Source organism: Haliotis rubra, unplaced genomic scaffold (assembly GCF_003918875.1).
Source record: "Haliotis rubra isolate DU_JTF1 unplaced genomic scaffold, ASM391887v1 Scf5, whole genome shotgun sequence".
Classification (NCBI taxonomy): Eukaryota; Metazoa; Mollusca; class Gastropoda; order Lepetellida; family Haliotidae; genus Haliotis; species Haliotis rubra.
Genome location: NW_025767190.1, coordinates 1819443 through 1839303, shown reverse-complemented (window position 1 = coordinate 1839303; position 19861 = coordinate 1819443). Strand labels below are relative to the sequence as shown.

At 39.1% G+C, this 19861-nt stretch overlaps 1 protein-coding gene across 2 annotated transcripts; it reads right to left on the bottom strand.

Annotated features, from left to right (window-relative positions):
• Nucleotides 1–156: 156 nt before the first annotated feature.
• On the bottom strand, nt 157–13178 carry LOC124291810 (glutamate dehydrogenase, mitochondrial-like). Of its 2 annotated transcripts, none has more exons than XM_046728884.1 (12): nt 12667–13178; nt 12024–12224; nt 11614–11700; nt 6831–6919; nt 5736–5834; nt 5319–5456; nt 4535–4672; nt 4001–4081; nt 3422–3545; nt 2902–2999; nt 2576–2638; nt 157–2238 (listed from the first exon to the last, which is right to left on the bottom strand). In XM_046728884.1, the coding sequence occupies exons 1-12, from the start codon at nt 13049–13051 to the stop codon at nt 2119–2121; spliced, it is 1623 nt and encodes a 540-aa protein (XP_046584840.1). In that variant the 5' UTR covers nt 13052–13178; the 3' UTR covers nt 157–2118. The 2 variants fall into 2 exon arrangements, with proteins under 2 accessions (XP_046584840.1, XP_046584841.1); XM_046728885.1 differs by lacking the exon at nt 11614–11700 and adding an exon at nt 11459–11545 and having other exon boundaries at nt 12667–13177.
• Between the last annotated feature and the right edge of the window lie 6683 nt (nt 13179–19861).

Genomic DNA, 19861 nt, shown 5'->3' with positions numbered 1-19861 from the left:
TGGCTTGTCCAGACAGGCCACCATCATATGGCTAGGATATTGGGTGTTAAACAACTAAGAATATTTATTGAAATTGGGTACCGGCATGGAAACAAGTGACTCATGAAGAGCCACGAACCTCCATATATCAGCACTCCAAGAACAAATATCAACACATGTATACAAATATTTATTCAGATGTAAAAATCATAGATGGTAACTACTGTAGTGTTTTCACACAGAATTGAGGAGATTTCTAGAGACACCCATCTAGCGAAACCTACTGCAACTATACTGCATCAAAAAATATATATATTGGTTTCATGAACAACTCAAGGTATGGTGACAGACTTGAAACTGATGCTGAGGTCGTGATTGTTACTGATGGAATATTTTGGAATGAAAAACAACTTAATCCAGAAGATTAAAATGAGGTCTGTGTCATCTTTTTACCCGCAGAATGTGAAAGGGTTACATTTAGATATGAGTAGCTGTGTAGTCTTAACTGTCACCATGGTTAAAGTGACTGTCACTTACATGCAACTTAATATTGCAAAGACACCCATACTACAAGAGATTGACTCTTGTCAGACAAAATAATTGGGCGCTCTTTGATTTGTATTATCACTGTATTATCACTATACTTCACAGATTATGATATGTATTTCCTTACACTGAGTACATTTTCAATTTCTCCAACGTATGCAACAGTAGGTTTCACGATCACAGGGCAGTGGGTAGTACAATGAGGAAGCACTCAAAAGCGTGAGATTCCTTACCAATATTGGGAGAGAAAAGCATTCGTTTTTCTCTTCAGTATATATTCACAGGAATACATTCTTAGCACTTGTACTGCTATCAAAACATAACATTGAATAAATATATCTAACAATATAACAGCAATTGATTGCCATCATCACTGAAAATAGGATAAACACAGGGAATCAAATCTGATTATTTTTGGTCACAATAAGTACATGGAGATTAATCAAACAAAACGACCATCTATCACATCAACAGTTGAAAAATATCATTGATTGTAAACCTAAGTAAACTATGCAACTATGAAATCAGTGAACTGATGTCAATATTAACTCTGATGATAACTCTATTTGTGCTGATGAAGATGCTAGGACTATTAGGTAAGATCTGACTGCATGTTAGGGCTATAACTATTCACATTCAGCATCAGTGCTTTGCCATACTTCTAAGATACATTCATATATCTTTAATCAAAACAAACTGATACCAGTACTTCTTTATCAGACAACTTTCTATGTTATGAAACATTATGCCACTTACTGAGACTACAAGAATGTCATCAAATTATATATGTATTTGTCATCCGGGTGTCCCCCGTTGTGATATTGCTGGAATATTGCTAAAAACGGCGTAAAACCATACTCAGCTCAGCGACTATTTGTCATCCATTAACTCCTATGTCGGGGTACTAAAATGCATTGATGTAACAATGTGTCTGTGGATGGCATCTGTTAGCACGTGCAACTGATGAATCATATTGCAGCAATGTGAATGTTACAGCCCTGTTACATGCAATAATCATAATATCCTGAGGAGGTTTTTTCAATATCCACATATCCATCAAACAGTACAGACAGCCCTCATCCTTATGCCCAATTACATACAACCCAGCAACACTCAAAATAATATTAACACTACCAGTATACCTGGTAACTACTTCTGAGTTTTTGGATGGGGTCTCGGGATAAAAAATACATACCAGTAGTCTTATAACAGCCTACATCAATATGCTACATACTCCCATTCAGCTGCTCCCATAACCACATACCTAAAATGGGTTGTGTGATATAAAGTATTTCAGCTTATCTTCATAGTTGCCGTGGGTCATGGTACAACACTTATTAACCCCTGTCTGTATCACACACTGAATATTACACAGGTGGCAGTGCATGGAACCCCTCCCCACCCATATATAAGCAAACTGTATTGATGTGGAGAGTTTAACCTAACTAGCACTATCTGCATAAAAAGTGTGCTGCACAACATAACCCTATCCAAGTTGCACAACATTCTACAAATCCTCCTCATTCGCGGTTTACGAACAGCAGAAGATGGAGAGACAGTGCAAACTGCTGCTACTGACAAGGCACAAGCAGGTTATGTGAAGGTGAGACCAGCCTCCTGGTACACACCGAAGATCTTCTCTATAGACGTGATGAAGGCTGCAGTTCTCATGTCCAAACCAAGGTTGTACTTCATGGCAGTCTTCATGATGTTCTGAAATTTGGTACAAATGTGTCAATCATCTTTTTCAGCTGCATTACCATTGTGAAGTAATTATTTCATTAATATCTATGTCAGAACTTTTCTTTTTAAGAAAATACAATCAAACAGGCTGAATCCATGATTGATAGTTTGAGTACAGTATTAACACAGTACAGAATGAACACAGAAGACAAGATATGTGTTAGCACCACAGAACCTATGTCTAGCCACTAGGGCCCCTGCCAAGTCAAGTCAACCAGAAAACACCAAGTTGACTGTGGTATGTGTGTTGTGCATAAACACATGATATGGATTCAAAAAGTGCTGGTGCTATACAAGAAGTACTCACCCTTGCAGATCTCTCCATAGTGTAGTCCAGACCTGAGTGCACAATGTCCTTCTCAGAAGCACCCTGTTGTGGTAATTTATGAATCTTAGGCATTTAGAAGATTGAAGAGGAAGACCATTTAATATAAGCATAAATCAGTTTTCGTCTTTCTGTTGAAATAAGTTCAGATATACATATCATGTGGGATATCAGCAATTGTAGCTGAAACTTTCATCAGATTGTCAAACACTAAAACAATTATGATACATTCCAGTTCTTTCCTTATCTGGCATCGGTCTATTAAATACTCAATACTCTATTCTCAGACTCTCAATACTTCTACTTACAGCAATGCGAGCTTCGAACTCTTCACTTGGCAGAATGGGGATGCTGCCTTGGCCCACATTCTTTCCAAACTTGCGTTCTAGGGATTTCTGAACACTCTCTGGAGAAAAGAACCAGTATAACATATGTTATATTTGGGATTACACCTTCTTAGTAAAGTACAGATTCTAGAACTTTTGTTGGGTTGTGGATTTTAACCCACACCCTCAGAGTCAGGCACCTAATCGCCAGCACAAAAAGTCAGCTGCCTAACCTGCTCAGCCACTGTGGCATCCAACAAAAGTACTAGAATCTGTACTTTACTGAGGAAGTGTAATCCTAAATAAAGCATATGTTTAAAAGAAACGGCCTCTGGATTAAGACTGAGAGCACATTTATTATAAACACAAATATTAGGAGATAATTTGCCTTAAGATCAGACTCTCTCAGAAACATATCTGAACAATGAATAAAAAAATGTGTGGCATCAGCTAGTCATAAACGTGCATGATTAAATTAACACAGCTTTGTTATATTACTCACCGAGAAGATAATAGTTTGATTCCCTCTCATATTTGAAAGTAAGTCTGCCATAACTGACATGGTTGAGATTCTTCAGCCACTCGAAGTAGGACACGGTCACACCACCAGCGTTGATGTACAAGTCCTGAACACAAACCAGACTCCATTGTGTGAATAACATGCCAACTAAATCAACAGAACCAATTATGATGATCTAAAAAGCAATGCTATGTGATACCAGGCTAGCTATTCTCGAAATGTTCATAGCCCTACAAACTTCTTAAGCCCATTCTTAACACATTGGCTATGACCAAAGTTAAGAATTCTTAGGGCTACGGACGTTTGAAGAATAAGGGCCCAGGGGTCCTGTTTCAATAATCAATCATAGCACTATGATTTTCCTAATTATAGGAGTTACAGTGATCATAGCTCTACAATCATGTAGAGAAACTGGTCCCAGGACTGGAAATGTGGTCACACGATATGCATCTTGTTCAAGCTCTAATCAGGGTTGTATCTGTGAGGAATTTCAATGTTCACATCAAATCGTGTTGAATTTTCATTACTGTTTAAACATCACAATAAAATCTATACACTTACAGGGATAACAAGTATATTTCTCTCCAAAAACACCTTGTCAGCTCCCATTGTTGTAGGTCCATTGGCACCCTCTGCTACAATCTGCACATGACAGGAAATGTGAACATCATTTTCTTATGTTTCTTAATTCAAATCTATAAAATGTAATGATTACCATAATCTTTTGTTTAAATGTATAAAGCTTAGATCTTTTGAAAAAGGTTTCACATTAACATTTTGAAGAACATATCTGAGCTAAACTGTTACCACAATTGTGTGTTGAGTATATTTAAATGGTTGAAATATTTATCATAATATTTTGTATTTACAGATGTATAAACATACAACCTGGTGTGCAAGCGAAGTGGATTAGCAAAATGTACACGAACAAGATTTTTTATGTTGATTAATTGCAAAAACAATTTGAAGTAAACTTGCATAAATATAATAATTAAATCAATCATAAGCACAAAAACATTGTGATCATATCCTGTAAATCCAAGCAATATTGTGCAGTATTCTGGTGGAAACACTTCAATGCCACAAAAGGTGTACCTTGGCTTGAATCCTGTGAGCATTCTCTAGGGTGAGTTGTTTCTCACTGGCTGCCGGCACCAGTATGTCACACTTCTCACACAACAGGTCTCCTTCGTAAGCACGGGCTCCAGGGAAACCAACAACAGTCCCATGCTCCTGCAAACAAACAAATCCAGTTGTACAAACAGTTTATAGCTATCAAAAACATTGATACCTGCGGTCCATGACAGCAGATCACACAGTGACAACTATATAATAAGTTCTGTCCTATATTTCAATACTGTCATTGGATATTTTTAATGTATTTAACCCCTATACCCATGAAGATCCGGGTTAGAATATTGATCTTCATTAACCCATTCTTGTCGTAAGAGGCGACTAACGGGATAGGGTGGTCAGGCTCGCTGACCTGGTTGACACATGTCATTGGTTGCGCAGATCGATGCTCATGCTGTTGATCACTGGATTGTCTGGTCCAGACTTGATTATTTACAGACCACCGCCATATGATGAGAAAGCCACAATAACTCGGTGCGCCTAGTGGCAGCAAGAGTTGAATACTCCCCAGGGAGTTGAGATTGATAATACGATGTGCCGTTGAGACTGACATCCAATGATCGAGGGAAAGATACCAGCGCCTTTAGCATGCACCAGTTGCATGGATATGTGCGCTATATAAATATACTATAATACTATAATAATACTATGATAATATAGCTGGAATATTGCCGAGTGCGGCGTCAAACTAAACTCACTCACTATTTAACCCTTAAACATAACAGGGATGAAAGTAAAGACGTACAATCTTGTAGAGCTCCAGTTCCCTTGGGTCTATTCCCTCTGGGTTGTAGATACTTCCGTCGTACTCCACAATACCCACACACTTGGCCCCGGCTCTGTGCAGGTACCTCATACTGTGCATGCCAACATTGCCGAAGCCCTGCAATACAACACATTACAAAAATATCGTAGGCCATATTTGAAGAAATATAGGTTCCTCACTCATACACTACCCTAACGGTTAACATTTCAAGCCAAAATATAAACCTCTGTTCCCCTCAAGGGAATTGAGACCATAATCTGAGTGCATACTGATTTATGTACAGGTCATATACATTTAAGTTTACATTTACAAAGTAGAACTGTCAGTATGATTTAATTGAATAATCAACATACAAGTTATTTACAGTATTAACATAAAGAAACTACCAGTACACACCTGCACAATAAAAGTTTTGTCTCCAAATCCTGGAGTCAGTCCAACCATACTCATATAGCTGGCCTCGTTAATGAAGTTCTCCACTCCGTGAAATACACCCTGAAACATTCAGTTATAAATGCTGAAACATTCAGATATACACCCTGAAACATTCAGTTATACACCCTGAAACATTCAGTTATACACCCTGAAATATTCAGTTATACACCCTGAAACATTCAGTTATACACCCTGAAACATTCAGTTATACACCCTGAAACATTCAGTTATACACCCTGAAACATTCAGTCACCTACCCTGAAACATTCGCTGAGTATTGAACTGAAGTAATACATATATCCAGCCATATACACTTCCACGCTGATAAAGATAGGTCAAGTATTTCATTCTTTTCAAAACAATGATGCAATAGTGTTTTGATGGCACTTAGCTGCATCCCAATTTTCTTTTACATACTACATAATGCATATAACTGAAAAACTGTTAACAAAGCAAACATTTTTTCCTTCCTCTAACAAGATTAACTGTTGAATTAAGGTTTTCATCAGTCTTCTGGGCATGTCTCAAGAAAGGACTGGTCACTGGACTGTGAGATGAAAGAATGACCATTTCATACGTCTGGTATCATGGTAAGTCAACACCACAAACTGACAACAGTGGTGAGGTAGGGTGAAATTGGTTTTTACATCGTGCTTGACAATATTTCGCTCATATGACGAGGTGCATGCGTGTGTATGTGTATGTGTATGTGTGGCTGCTTGTACTAGCCCAGACTTAAGCTGGTTTTATAGTGCTAGCCCACTGAGATACCATACCGCAGTGAAGCATGAATACCCCACTCAGATACATTATACTGACTCCGAGCCGACCAGTCCTTGTTGTACCCATTAATGCCGAGAGCCAGGCAGGGACCAACAAGTACCATATTTTAACGTCTTTTGGTATGACGCAGTCGGGGATCGAACCCGCGACCTTCCGCTCTCCGGGCGGACGCTCTAACCACTACATCACGGAGGCGGTCACAACAACAGTGGTACCCAGTGAGTACCGCATCTAACAATGACACCAGCTACAGACACCATGTGGTATACTCACTCTCCCTGTAGCTGAGATACGTCCGTGTATTCCTCCCTGGGGGATTGGCTTGCCGGTCACACATGCTCTAGCGTTGATGTCATAGTGTCCTGTAGACACAAATGTACTTCTGATGACAAAGTCAACACTGTTTTGTGATGATGAAGACATGAAACTTGTGGTTGTTAATGTGACTGTTTATTCCCTATTAAAGTTGGAAAATGTTTTAGCAGTGAAAGGAGATTTTCATAAACTTAAATATCTTATTGAAGTTTTGAAATTAGACACTGCAGTTACCGTAGTTACAGGATTTCTTATTTTTCGTGTTTTACAGAGCTACTAGACATCACCTGAATTTACATTTGTGTCTAAAATAGGAACAATTCCATTTTTGGTCATATTTGGTCATATTTGGTCATCAGATTTCTAAGGATAAATTTAAATTCAGTATACATGCTGACAAAATATTTAGAAATGCAATTTATTGTCAAAATAGAATTTAAGAGAAGATTGGATAAGCGATTGAAGTTTCAAGATTAGTAAAAGTGAATTAGAATGCTGAGCAATGATTAGAATGTCATGATGCAAGGATGAGGTGAAGGTGACAGTCATGGCAAATGTGAACATGGCAATAGTGTGACAGTTCTTTAACATAGTTTCAAACATCCTCAGATACATGGACTCTGAAATTAGGTGAACGTGTAACAGGGCAGCATGGACCCACTTGCATGAAGCAACCTTAGTGCTACAACTATCTAAAGTCTATGCTAGAGTAAGGGAGTTCATCATAGAGCTAAGATCACTTCATACACAGTGGTCACTGAACATTAGTGGAACTACCTTAGTAATTCAAATTTAGGTGTTCCCAGTAGTAACAAAACACAAAGTCTGCTCACATGGGCAGAAACTATTTTCCGGTTGTGTCCGAAATAGCATGTAGGCCTAATTGTTTTTCCTTCCTCATAACAAACTTGTTCCAGATCATGGATAGATCTCCATGATAAGTAGACATCCCAACATGGAGTCACTGTCTCAATGGTGGCCAAACCACAACCCACCTTTATAAGTATTACTAGAGAATGATACACTGCACAATTCTAATTTATTAAAGTGTGTTACAGTTGGACCAAATCATTACAAAACTCTGTACACTGTTACCAGCAAGCATAACTGATCAGATAAAAAAGGCTATGTAGGTCAGACCAGTAGTCTTTCTTTCCCTGGTTATGTGTGTTTTTGTTTGTTGTTTAACGTCACATTCAGCAATTTTCCAGCTATATGGCTGCAGTTTGTAAATAATCGAGTCTGGACAAGACAAACCAGTGATCAACAGCATAAGCATCGATCTGCTCAACTGGGATACGATGTCATGTTTCAACCAAGTCAGTAAAACTGACAACACGATCCTGTTAGTTACCTATAACATTTCCTGGTTATGATTTACACCTTCAAGCAATCTTTACTAAGCTTTTCTTAACAACATCTTGAATATTATTTAAAACCACCATTAGCAACATTTTAGTAATATGATTAGAGGCACCAGGAATAATCTTCACACATTGTACCCATGGAAATTGTAAGGAACCAAAACCAGGCTCTGATTTCTCAAAACAAACTTAAGTTTTTACTCAAATTTCAAACTGAGTTTGACAATTTGAAACAACTGAATTTTTAACTCAACTGCATTTTAAAAATAAATAAGCCCAAACACCTTAAGTATTCTATCCACTAAACTCAAATTGCCTACTATGTTTGAGTTTAATATCAATTTCAGTTCTTTCTGGGAAATGCATTTTCCTGCCTTTTCTCAAATTTGAGTAAAAACTCTAACTAAGTCAAAACTCAGACTTAAGTTTGTTTCGAGAAATCGGGGCCAGGACTTATGTGAGATGAACAAACACTTTCACCACTAGGCTACTCCACCACACCATCACCCCATTAACATAAAAACACAGTAACACAATATTTACTAAAAATGCTCCTCGGAAAAAAGTATCTGAATGAAACTTACAAAAGTAACAACAAGTGCTACTTGACATAGGAAGCCATTCATTTATGAATTCAATTCACTTCTGAACAAGTCAACCAAACACGTCATTCTGGATGTTTGATCCTTTTCATCTTCCTGTTTACAAAATTAAGGGTAGGCTTATACAGAAATCCAATTAACTGGTCTGGCCTTAACTGAAAATATTTTTAGAAAAACATCCTACTTATCGTGGTTGAATTGCCAGCCATGGCTTCCACAAAATAAACAAAACTTAGAGATCTATCTACAGTTACTATAGTAAACAAGACAAAAGTTGAAAGCAAGGCTCACTAATACTCCGGACAGTGACTCCCACCTTCAGCTACACAACAAGTAACAATGATTATTCTTGAAAAAATATACAAGATCTGTATCAAACTTAGCCCTGCACCTTTCCTAAGAATGTAGAAGTTCCTCCTACACATCATATCAAATTAAATCTTGACACTTTCAAATAAAGTAATATTTGCTGATAATATGTATTTGCCTAAGAATAAATGATTTTAGGTTTTTTTCAGTGCATGGAAAACCTTCCACAAATCTTTGATACAAGAAATATGATATCGCATAGGCAACAATTAACACTGTAAAGATTATGAAACGTTCACTGTAGTGGATCATAGATGTTAAGTACGTCAGCGTGCTGGCATAAAAGTGATCTCAGTATTAGGGAAGCAAGTGCATGGTCAGTCATTCAACTCACTACCACAGGAATGACAACAGACACTTTGGTTCTGTAATGAAAGTTGCACTACATTGTCACCCCATGGACCAGTAAAACACCTGAGATCTATTTAGCATTCCAAACTAAGTGCCCCTAGTACGGAAATTGGCAATAATTGTTATTTTGTTTGAAATTAAGACTTCTTGTAAAGTGTTTATCCTTAATTCAGAGGTACAGCAAATGTTTCTTAAGCATCTGAAAATCAATAATACAACAAGGATATTCAATGGACACTTCATATTACCATCCACACTGAATTTCGCTAGTTAATCCTCACATTATGACTAACCTGCGAACACTAGCAGATTGGTTGATATGCTATTTACGATGGTATGAAGATGTGTGATCACAGGGAACTCTTTTTTGTTTTATAGGGGCCAAGGATTAACCAAGACTGTGGAATCGCTAAGGGCATTATTGCGAGGGAATGACTGTATGTACCTTTAACACTGCATTCAATGCAATAATGTTAACCTAAGCAATACCCCCAATCGTGTTTTTGTCAGTGAAATACAAGTCACCTCAAACATAACATGACTAATGAAATGTTAAATTCCAATTTGGAATTTTGACTGAAAGCCCAATATCAGGTTCTAAGTAGTTCAAGACAATCTCCAGACGACATCATCTTAATCATTAGATCAAATTCATTCCACTCCAACTGAAGCAAGACCAAGTGGTTTATTCACATGTGTATATGATGGAACATAAAAAGCTTGAGTAAATACGAAAGCTACCACATACTAAAAAACTCATTACCAACGCGTAAATAGGCTTGCAAATAGAGATTTGATAAAGCCCCACTGTCAAGAAATTGAACATGAGATACAACCTGTATCAATGTGTATCAATGACTCCCTCATTTAGTATGGATAATAAGAAAGAATCATATCCAACTATTATCATCTAATCAACATGGATCAAAGAAACATATTTTGTAAAAGTGGCATTAAAAAGACTAAACAATGCAGAGAATGAAATAGACACAGAATTAACAAACCCAAATTAAAAAAATGAACACAACAAAAAATGTCTTGTTTGATGGAGGGGACCAAAAATGTAAAAAAAATAAATGTATTTATACTACATATAGAGTAAAAATAGAACTGAGTGTCTATTTGTACAGATCACACAGTTGGTACTGACATCACCATCAAAATAACCTGCTTATTCTATACTGCATTAGACATGTTAGAAGACAGAAGTTATAGTTGTATTAAAATAGAAAAGGCAACAAACATAAACAAATAGATCCCGAATCCACAACAAAACCAGAGAAGCAAGCAAGCCTGTTGTCAAACCCGGGGCCTTGAAACTCACTGATTTCAAGCCAAACTATAGTATTTAAACTCAATATCCACAAAATATAAAATGATGTCAAGTATTTAAAGTTTAACAGCTCATATGAACGATTTGGAACATGCTCAACCATGATCTTTCCTTCATTAATGATTTTTCAAACATTTTGAACCTAACAGTTGTAACAACGTTAGTTCGTATCATTAATCGTGATGAAACCTGATACCAGCCTTAGACAAATGTCCTTCTGATCAGTATCCCAGGCAATAAGCAAAAAAGATCATGTAATAGTGCACAGAGGCAATTCAAACCAGATACGACTTATTGTCGAGTCAAAATGATTGAGTGAAGGACAATCAGTTTTGAAGTTTCTGGACAGAATAATTTTATATGTACAGGCAACAATGAGCACAATACGAGAAAATATATACAAGATTTCATTTAATCCCACATAACAAAAAACAAGATTGATTTTAGAAATCAGATAAACCGAACTATCGTATTCACTAAAACATGGAAAATCAATATGAAACTGTGTGAGTATTAAATATCATTTGGCTTGAAACGAGTGTGTGATATACCTTCACTGTATCTTACCAAGAGTCTGTGAATATGTGTCACTAATCCAACTCATCTCACGCTCTCCCGTACCCATGTCGGGGGCAGGGACATCAATGCCCGCACCTTATGATTGTGAAAGATATGACAAGGTTAGATTATACATATTAAATGTTTGATGATGATCTACATACCCAGAGTATTGGCAAATGAGTCTGCAATCCAGGCCATTTCTCTCTCACCAGTGCCCATATCCGGGGCTGGTACATCGATGCCTGGACCTACATAATGTATGCAGCAGTAACATGTTAACACCTTGACGAACTGTGCTTGGTCCACAGATTTCCAGGTTTTTGTTATTTAATGCTTTCAGAAACAAACCCACATCAAAACTGAATGAGATATATAATTGTAACTATTTCACTCTTGATTTGTCCATAAAGACCCAAACATATCTACCCAGAGTGTAAATTATAGGAGGTTTTAATCACATATGGTTTAAAATGAGATTTTCATTCTCAGCTGTGTTGTACAATGACTGTTCATCAAACTAGCTGACACAATGGTACAGAGGTAAAAAAAATGGCATTCTATCATGACTAACCAATGAAGCCTTTCTTAGCTAGTTCAACTGCCAGTCTTCTTGTTATCTTTTCCAACTCATTTTCTGAGTATTTTGAGGGATCAATCTTTACACCAGCTTTAGCACCACCAAAAGGAACATCCACAACAGCACACTTGTAGGTCATCAAAGCAGCAAGAGCCTTTACTTCATCAACATTGACAAGAGGACTGTATCTGATACCTTGGACGATAAATATGTTACATTAGCTTTCACATACATGCCAGTATTCGCGATAATGTTAATAAGTAGATAATTCAGATATATTTGACTTACTAATAACATAGGACTTACACAAAAGTCATAGTTCTAGTTACATCAAATTAGATCTGCCAGCAGCTTATGTCCTTATTGTCCTTCAAGTGGTGATTTTATGGGCACTTCAAATTACCCAGGAACCAGTTCGGTTCAGCAAAATCTGACGACGTCCCTCTCATTTATAATGAAATAATTATGTCTTAAATCATAAAAAAACCGTATGTCTATTATCAGCACAACATGACAATGCTTCTATCTACTCAAGTATCATTCATGGCAGATATAAATGCATCTGATAATACGCATACATTCAAGAGAGAAAGGGAAATTTCACATATATATATATATTTTTAGACTAATGTGTCACCTCCTTTGCATGGTGTTCTGTGCTGACTGTGCTGGGCTCTGTATGCCTCGATAACCTCATATTCTCCGTTGTCTCGCTTGATTGGAAATGACATCGAACAAATGTGGTTGCAAGGTTTAATTATCTTCAAAATCCCGCGTACTCGTTTAACTTTGTCTTCATGAGTCATATTCCTGCCTTTAACATCATGGACAAGTCTTTCTTCGATTAACGCAGAAGCCTTGTCGAAGAATTTGTCGACTGTTTCGTTAAAACTCAGTTCGTCGTCACTTTTCTCTGCAATTTCGGATGAATATGGCCTAGAAACGGTCGTCGCCCTGACAGCATTTCGAACTCCAGCTTTTTGAGAGATCTGGAATAGTTCGCTTGAAACACGACGCAACATCTTGCTACCTGTGTGTTCCCTCTCTACACGAAAGAATCGTCAAGTTTGATGAATTATTCCTCTTCACCTGACTGCAACGCACAGCACGAATGATATGGTCGATAAACACTTTCATTTGATTGGCCAACAGACGTCCTTGAGGTGACCTTCCGGTTGGAGGTGTGTCGAGCACATGACTGATTTTAACCAATCGTATTTTCAAAGGAGGTCAACAGTGAAATGTCACCGCAGTAAAGCCCACTAAAAGGTAAACAAAATGCGATGTACAATGTGTACGTCAGAGACATTTTGTAATTCCGAAGTTCTTGGTGTATAAGATATTCCTCTGGGAGGTTTTGACAAGTTGAGTACCATATTAAATTACATACAGGAAATTATTGCTGCGAAAGTATTTCACAAACGGTTCAAGTCTTATTTGAGATTAAACATATGACGAGGTCAAAAGACACATAAGCAAACATGTCAACTCGGTGCTCACGTGATTAAGCGCTGATGCAACCGGCCACTCACTACTGTACGCGGATACATAAAGATCTTGTGAAGAGATGTTGTAAAAAGTATACAGCATAATAAACACGTGAGAAAATATCAACACAAACTCCCATGCTTCTTGTTTTATTCAGAAGGCTAAATTTCTTCTAAAAACGATTTAAATACATTAGAGCAGAGACCATCAAATAAAATACATTCTGTGAGAGCGACATTTATAATGTATCGTATAGAGTAATATTCACACACAACTGTATGTTATTATTGTATAGTATAGCAAAATAGTAATCAGTATAGTATTTGAGGCCAATGGTGAATTACTATTTTTCTTATCGTTTAGGTTTAACTTTTATTTTAATTAAAAAATAGTTCAATATTCAATTGCATCATGCACTGATACGAATCATAACACTAAATGTGCCATTCTCTCTCAGCAATTGGCCCCGCTTGTCGTACGAGTGTGTGAACTGTTTAGTTTGGTGAGTCCAGTTTTTACAGAGAAGCACATCACCCACTTGTTCACAAGAGAACAAAAGTAGCCCCGAAACGTTGCGTATTTAAACACATAACAGTGTAACTGTGGTAGTCAATGATTATATTAATTATCATGAACAATCACACAATCACTCACTCATGCTACAGCATCATCAGTGTAACACAATGTCGTGAAGGTTTTAATACGTGAGTTAAGCAAGGTCATGATCCAGAACACCCACCACCTGTTGTGCATGTAAACGTGAAACCAATAAATAACGCATGTTGTCACCTTGCTGTGTCAGCTGGTGTGTACCTCGTTGTAGGTGTGTGAGCATTTGTGGCGGGGTGTTTTGGGTTTAAGATATTGGAAAATTGCTACAAACCAAGCTTATACATATCTAACAGACCGAGGTGTTGTGACAAAGTGCACAAAGGGAGGGTGGGGGTCGGGGGTGGGGGTGCACACTATTGAGAAAAGAGGGATGCACACTTCCTTTTCACCCGAGTTTCAATGATCATTTAATAAACTTTCAGTGCAAAAGTGTGTGGGGGTGGGGGTGGGGGGGAGGTGCGCACCCCTGCACCTCCACCCCCCTCTGGATCCGCCTATGCTGTCTGTACGCGTTTGTGACTGAGTGAGTTAGTTTGGTTTTACGTCGCTTCCAGCAATATCACGGCGGGGGACACCGGGAATGGGCTTCATACATCGTGCCCATGTGGGGAATGGAACACGGGTCTTCGGCGTTACGAGCGAACGCTTTAACCACTAGGCCACCCCACCGCCCCGCGCGTGTGTAAGGGTCGGGAGAGAACTCAGCATTCCCCTTACTTTTAAATGACGGTTTATTTACAAATACTTGTAAAAATCTAATGAGGATCAGACTGACACAATGGGGATGCTTAGCGTCACCTTACCTCCGCGAAGTGGACTGGTGTTCATGATGTCATCCACCAGTTCTGATTTCCCTTGATATTGTCTTGGGCGGTGGGGTAGCCTAGTAGTGAAAGCATTCGCTCGTCAGGCTGAAGACCCGGGTTCGATTCCCCACATGGGTAATCTGTGTGAAGTCCATTTCTGGTGACCCCCGCCGTGATATTGCTGTAATATTGCTAAAAGCGGCGTAAAATTAAACTCATTCACTCACTTGCCATTGTCTGTCGGTCACGTGACCTACTTAGTATACAGCTAATATAAAACAACACCAATACACCCTTAACCGTGCATCATTACTCGGTTGAAGTGATAATGAATAATTATTTCTAGCCTTGCTCCACGACTGTACTGAATGAGTGAGTGAGTGAGTGAGTTAATATTTAACGTCACATCGGCAATATTTCAGCCATTTCGTGACGAGAACATATGATATTGAAATGAAATATATGTATATTATAAAAAACCTGCCGACGAAGGTTAGTAAAACAACTAGAATATCACAGATGTGTATGTAAAACTAGTAAATAAATCTAAAACGTTTTAACTATAGGGGAAAAACAATACAGTATAAAGATGGGCTATAAATCGCCAATAACTTGTACTGAATGATACGTTCATAGATATATAGTAATTACATCCTTGTAATAAGCAGGTCTCAATGAGTGGATCCGGGCGCCAGTCTCTTATAGTGACAACTTGTTCACTTTACATACAGAAACTATAAAGTATTATTTCAGTTGATAATTATTGCCTCAGAGACTTGTGCAAGTTTATTGTATGTAGCGCGATAATATCCCGTTTCACCCATGTGTTGTCATTAGTCGACCGCTATTAATTCAGTTATCACTATTTAAAGTGTATATGAATATTCATTAAATCATTATTGTTATACCTCTGGGTGTGCCACCACGTTGAAGACAACGGAAATCCACACTATATCATTCCTGACAAAAGCCTGGTGACTGTTCCAAATGACGGAGGATGTTCGGAGTTAGTACCACGGAGCTCCTGTTAATACCACTGTGTACCTATAAGTACCACTGTGTACCTGTACGTACCAACGAATCCTCTGAGTACTAACTACGGTAGTGTGAGTACCACTGTGTACCCGTTAGTGCCACCGTGCATCTGGGAAGTACCACTGTGTACCTGTAAGTACCACTGTGCACGTATAAGGCCTGTAAGTACAACTATGTACCTGTAAGTGCCACTTTGTACCTGTAAGTACCATTACGCTCCCGTGAGTACCACTGTGCTCCCATGAGTACCACGGTGTACTTGTATTATCCGATGGCTCAAGTGACTACCACTACCACATTTGTGCAAAACCTTTTTTGCTGTACAGATTTGAAGGTACGTTTAGTTTGAGCGTTAGTGTAAAGGTACATGCAGTTATTAGCTCGAGCCAAATATACAAAAGCTTGATCAGCTTCACAAAGTCAAATATGTCTAATCTATAGCAAGTTTCGTCCTTCTCATGTTAGGTGGAGAAGGAAACTGATTAATATCCACTTCATGTAAATACTCCTCCAGTAATAATAGATCTAATCTTATTAAGATTAACAGTAAGTGATTTCATCTTTCCAATTTTCACAGTAGACAAATCTCATTACTAAACTAACCCTAACAGAGTGACCCCCGTCCACTGATCAGTGGCCTCTCCCACTCTTGTTTCACGCCCCAATTACCTCATTATAATTATGTCATGTGGGCTAACTGCTGTAATTAGGCCTTGTGGGATTTATTAGGTGTGAATTTTAGGCCTCGCGGACTGTAACCCGTATCTATTGTCATCAGACCGGAATATTAGTGGAGAAACACTACCCCTCTTTCAGCGACCAAGTACATACATAGAACCATTGTAAATGTTGAGCAATTATAGGACCCACCCCACACCCTCCCTCCCATCCCTTGTGCCCTTCCTTCCTCACATCCTGTAACTCTCTCTCTCGAGGAACATCCTGTCGAGATCACCTTTACTCTCCAGATATAGGTCAAATTCCCGTGCGAGGTAAGCTGTGAGCTCATTTATATAGGGCGGACTAAGTCACTAAGCATAGTGTGTTCTGGCGATTGTTCCCTTACCATAAATCCTCAAAGCCTCTTACGGACAGGTGGGTATATATACACTTATATACACTGCACGTTTAGAGGTTAAGAAACAATTCAAAGTCGACAAAATTGGAATGTGATTGTCATGAACACACATTCCTCTGGATCACAAAAGTGTATGATGAGGTATTATATTTGTGAAATTTCCAATGTCTATGTGTATTTGCTGTTTGATCATTCACAGGATATATATCGCCAGTCAAAAGAAGGTATACACTTTGAACTAGAAATTCCAAATGTTGTAAAACGTCACTAGACTCGCCTACACACACTGCAAACTTATAGTGTACACCTGTGATACACCTGTATCAAATACATCATCATGCAATAATCATTTCGTGTTTTCTTTCATTTTCGCTACCATCAAACGGTGTGATCCTTCCCCTTGCACCTCTGGGGCGGTGGGGTAGCCTGATGGTTAAAGCGTTCGCTCGTCACGCCGAAGACCCGGGTTCGATTTCCCACATGGGTACAATGTGTGAAGCTCATTTCTGGTGTCCCCCGCCTTGATATTGCTGGAATATTGCTAAAAGCGGCGTAAAACCAAACTCACTCACTCACCCCTTGCACCTCTGCATGTTGTAGGTATCCCCAGAAGGATTCGGAAAATACAAAGGTGTTACAGATTATTGCAAGAATTGTCACTATGTGTGACCCGAGGATTGTGAGTCTTGCTGTACCGCTTGGAAGATTACTCCAGGGTATGAAACTTCAAAACTTTCACCCAGACCACAGCTGGGGGTGGTTGGATGTAAAACTTGCCAGCCCTGACCAAAGCTTACCTGCCCACAAAATATTTTCATATACATGTCTAAATTTGAACCCGACCGTCGGGCAGGTGAATTTGAGAATCTTGCAGTACGTGTTGGGCAGGCAGGTATTTCGAACCCTGATTACTCATGCTATTGACCAGCGGGTAAACAGTGATTTGGTTGGTCAGGATTTGATCATTTGCCGTCCGTTGTGATAAAGCTGTAATATTACTGACGATAACGTAGAATTACATTGGCTTACACGGTAGGTCTAGGTTCTCCAGCCCTTTTGGGGGCGGTGGGGTAGCCTAGTGGTTAAAGCGTTGGCTCGTCACGCCAAAGGCCCGGGTTCGATTCCCCACATGGGCACAATGTGTTAAGCCCATTTCTGGTGTCCCCCGCCGTGATATTGCTGGAATATTGCTAAAAGCGGCGTAAAACTAAAACTCAGTCAGTCAGTCAGTCCAGCCCTTTTGGAAACAAAGAGTGAAGGTATATCTGGTGTTCACTACTGTGATGCTGTTGGAGTATTGCTTATAGCGACGTGACATCATACTCACACACTTCCACTCACTCACGCACTCGCTCACTCACTTTTAATTGTTTATGAGACCTTGTACAATGCGATCACAGCGCAATGGTGATCGACGCTCCCATACTTTAACATGGGCCTCGGGTCATCGTGGCGCCCTTGAAGCCATTGTCCCAAAGCTACGACTGTCGTAAGACCATGTTAAAGTATATAGGCGTTATGGACACCGCTTTGGATTCCCACTGTTACTACAGCAATCATAACCCACACTTTATCTGACACAAGTCTGTACGCAATCAGTCTGCACTACATGACACGTGTCAACCAAGTCAGACCACCGGGTCCCGTTAATCACCTCTTAGGACCAGCGAGTGAAGCTGAAGACCAGTCCTTACACAGGTCTTCACGGTATGTTAAAAGTATGTGCTTACACCAGCACAGAATGACAAAACGAATAAAGGTACAATTAACTACACATTAGGATTATGATAACATGTCTATCAACTGTAATGTCACCTTTCGAAATGAAATGTCATAATTCTAGCTCCATTCCACAACAGTGGGAAATATACGGTTACTCCAGCCATACGTATTCGCTCTTTATTTACGAACAACATGCCGGGTCTCTGTAAGAACTGGGTACGGTGGAGGTCGGTGCGGTATATTTAGGTTGTAGCACAAGGCCAGTTGAGCCCCAGCAGAAATGAATGAGTCCACATATGCCACACACGCGCGCTGGTGTTACCTGTTGAAACGCCCTGTTGCATGCATGTACAGCATCCACAAATATGGCGTAACTGTTTACGAAGTGGCCTCGTTCAGATACATACATTTGCAAAGTGCTTCATTTTGTGGATATGTTGAAATGGGCGTTTGGGCTTTGACACCTGTTCCTGCTGACACATCTTGTCTGGCTAGACTTTGTGTGAAAAATATCACATGCACAAACACGTTTTGATAGACCTCGTTGCCTCTACATACTGTACTGTGATATATTGGTGTTACTCTTGATATATCTTTATATCATATAACGTTATTTTGATAAATTGGATGCAAAAAATTATACCAGGTGCGTCAGCCAAGTGATGTTTCAACAATTCTCATCTGGTGTATGCTGAGTTGCGCAGATCACTTGAAACTGAACTGAACAGTTTCTGAATGGCTCCACAGCCACGATCCCTAAATCCAGCTGTTACATACTGTCACAGAGATGGGAGACTGTCAGTTAGAATCCGGTTAGAGATGGGAGACTGTGTGACAGAATCCAGACAAAGATGGGAGACTGTGTGACAGAATCAGGTCAGAGATGGGAGAATGTGTGACAGAATCCGGAGAGAGATAGGAGACTGTGTGACATAAAAATCCGGAGAGAGATAGGAGACTGTGTGACAGAATCCGGAGAGAGATAGGAGACTGTGTGACAGAATCAGGAGAGAGATAGGAGACTGTGTGACAGAATCCAGACAGAAATGGGATACTGTGTGACAGAATCCGGATAGAGATAGGAGACTGTG

Bases quoted from the DNA above. Each gene is read 5' to 3' on its own strand.
- LOC124291810 (XM_046728884.1), bottom strand. From the start codon at position 13,051: ATGTTGCGTCGTGTTTCAAGCGAACTATTCCAGATCTCTCAAAAAGCT. The intron at 11,701-12,023 runs GTTAGTCATGAT...TACATTATGTAG, and splicing joins AGCTAAGAAAGGCTTCATTG to GTCCAGGCATCGATGTACCA. The intron at 4,673-5,318 runs GTACGTCTTTAC...GTTTGTTTGCAG, and splicing joins AACTGGAGCTCTACAAGATT to GAGCATGGGACTGTTGTTGG.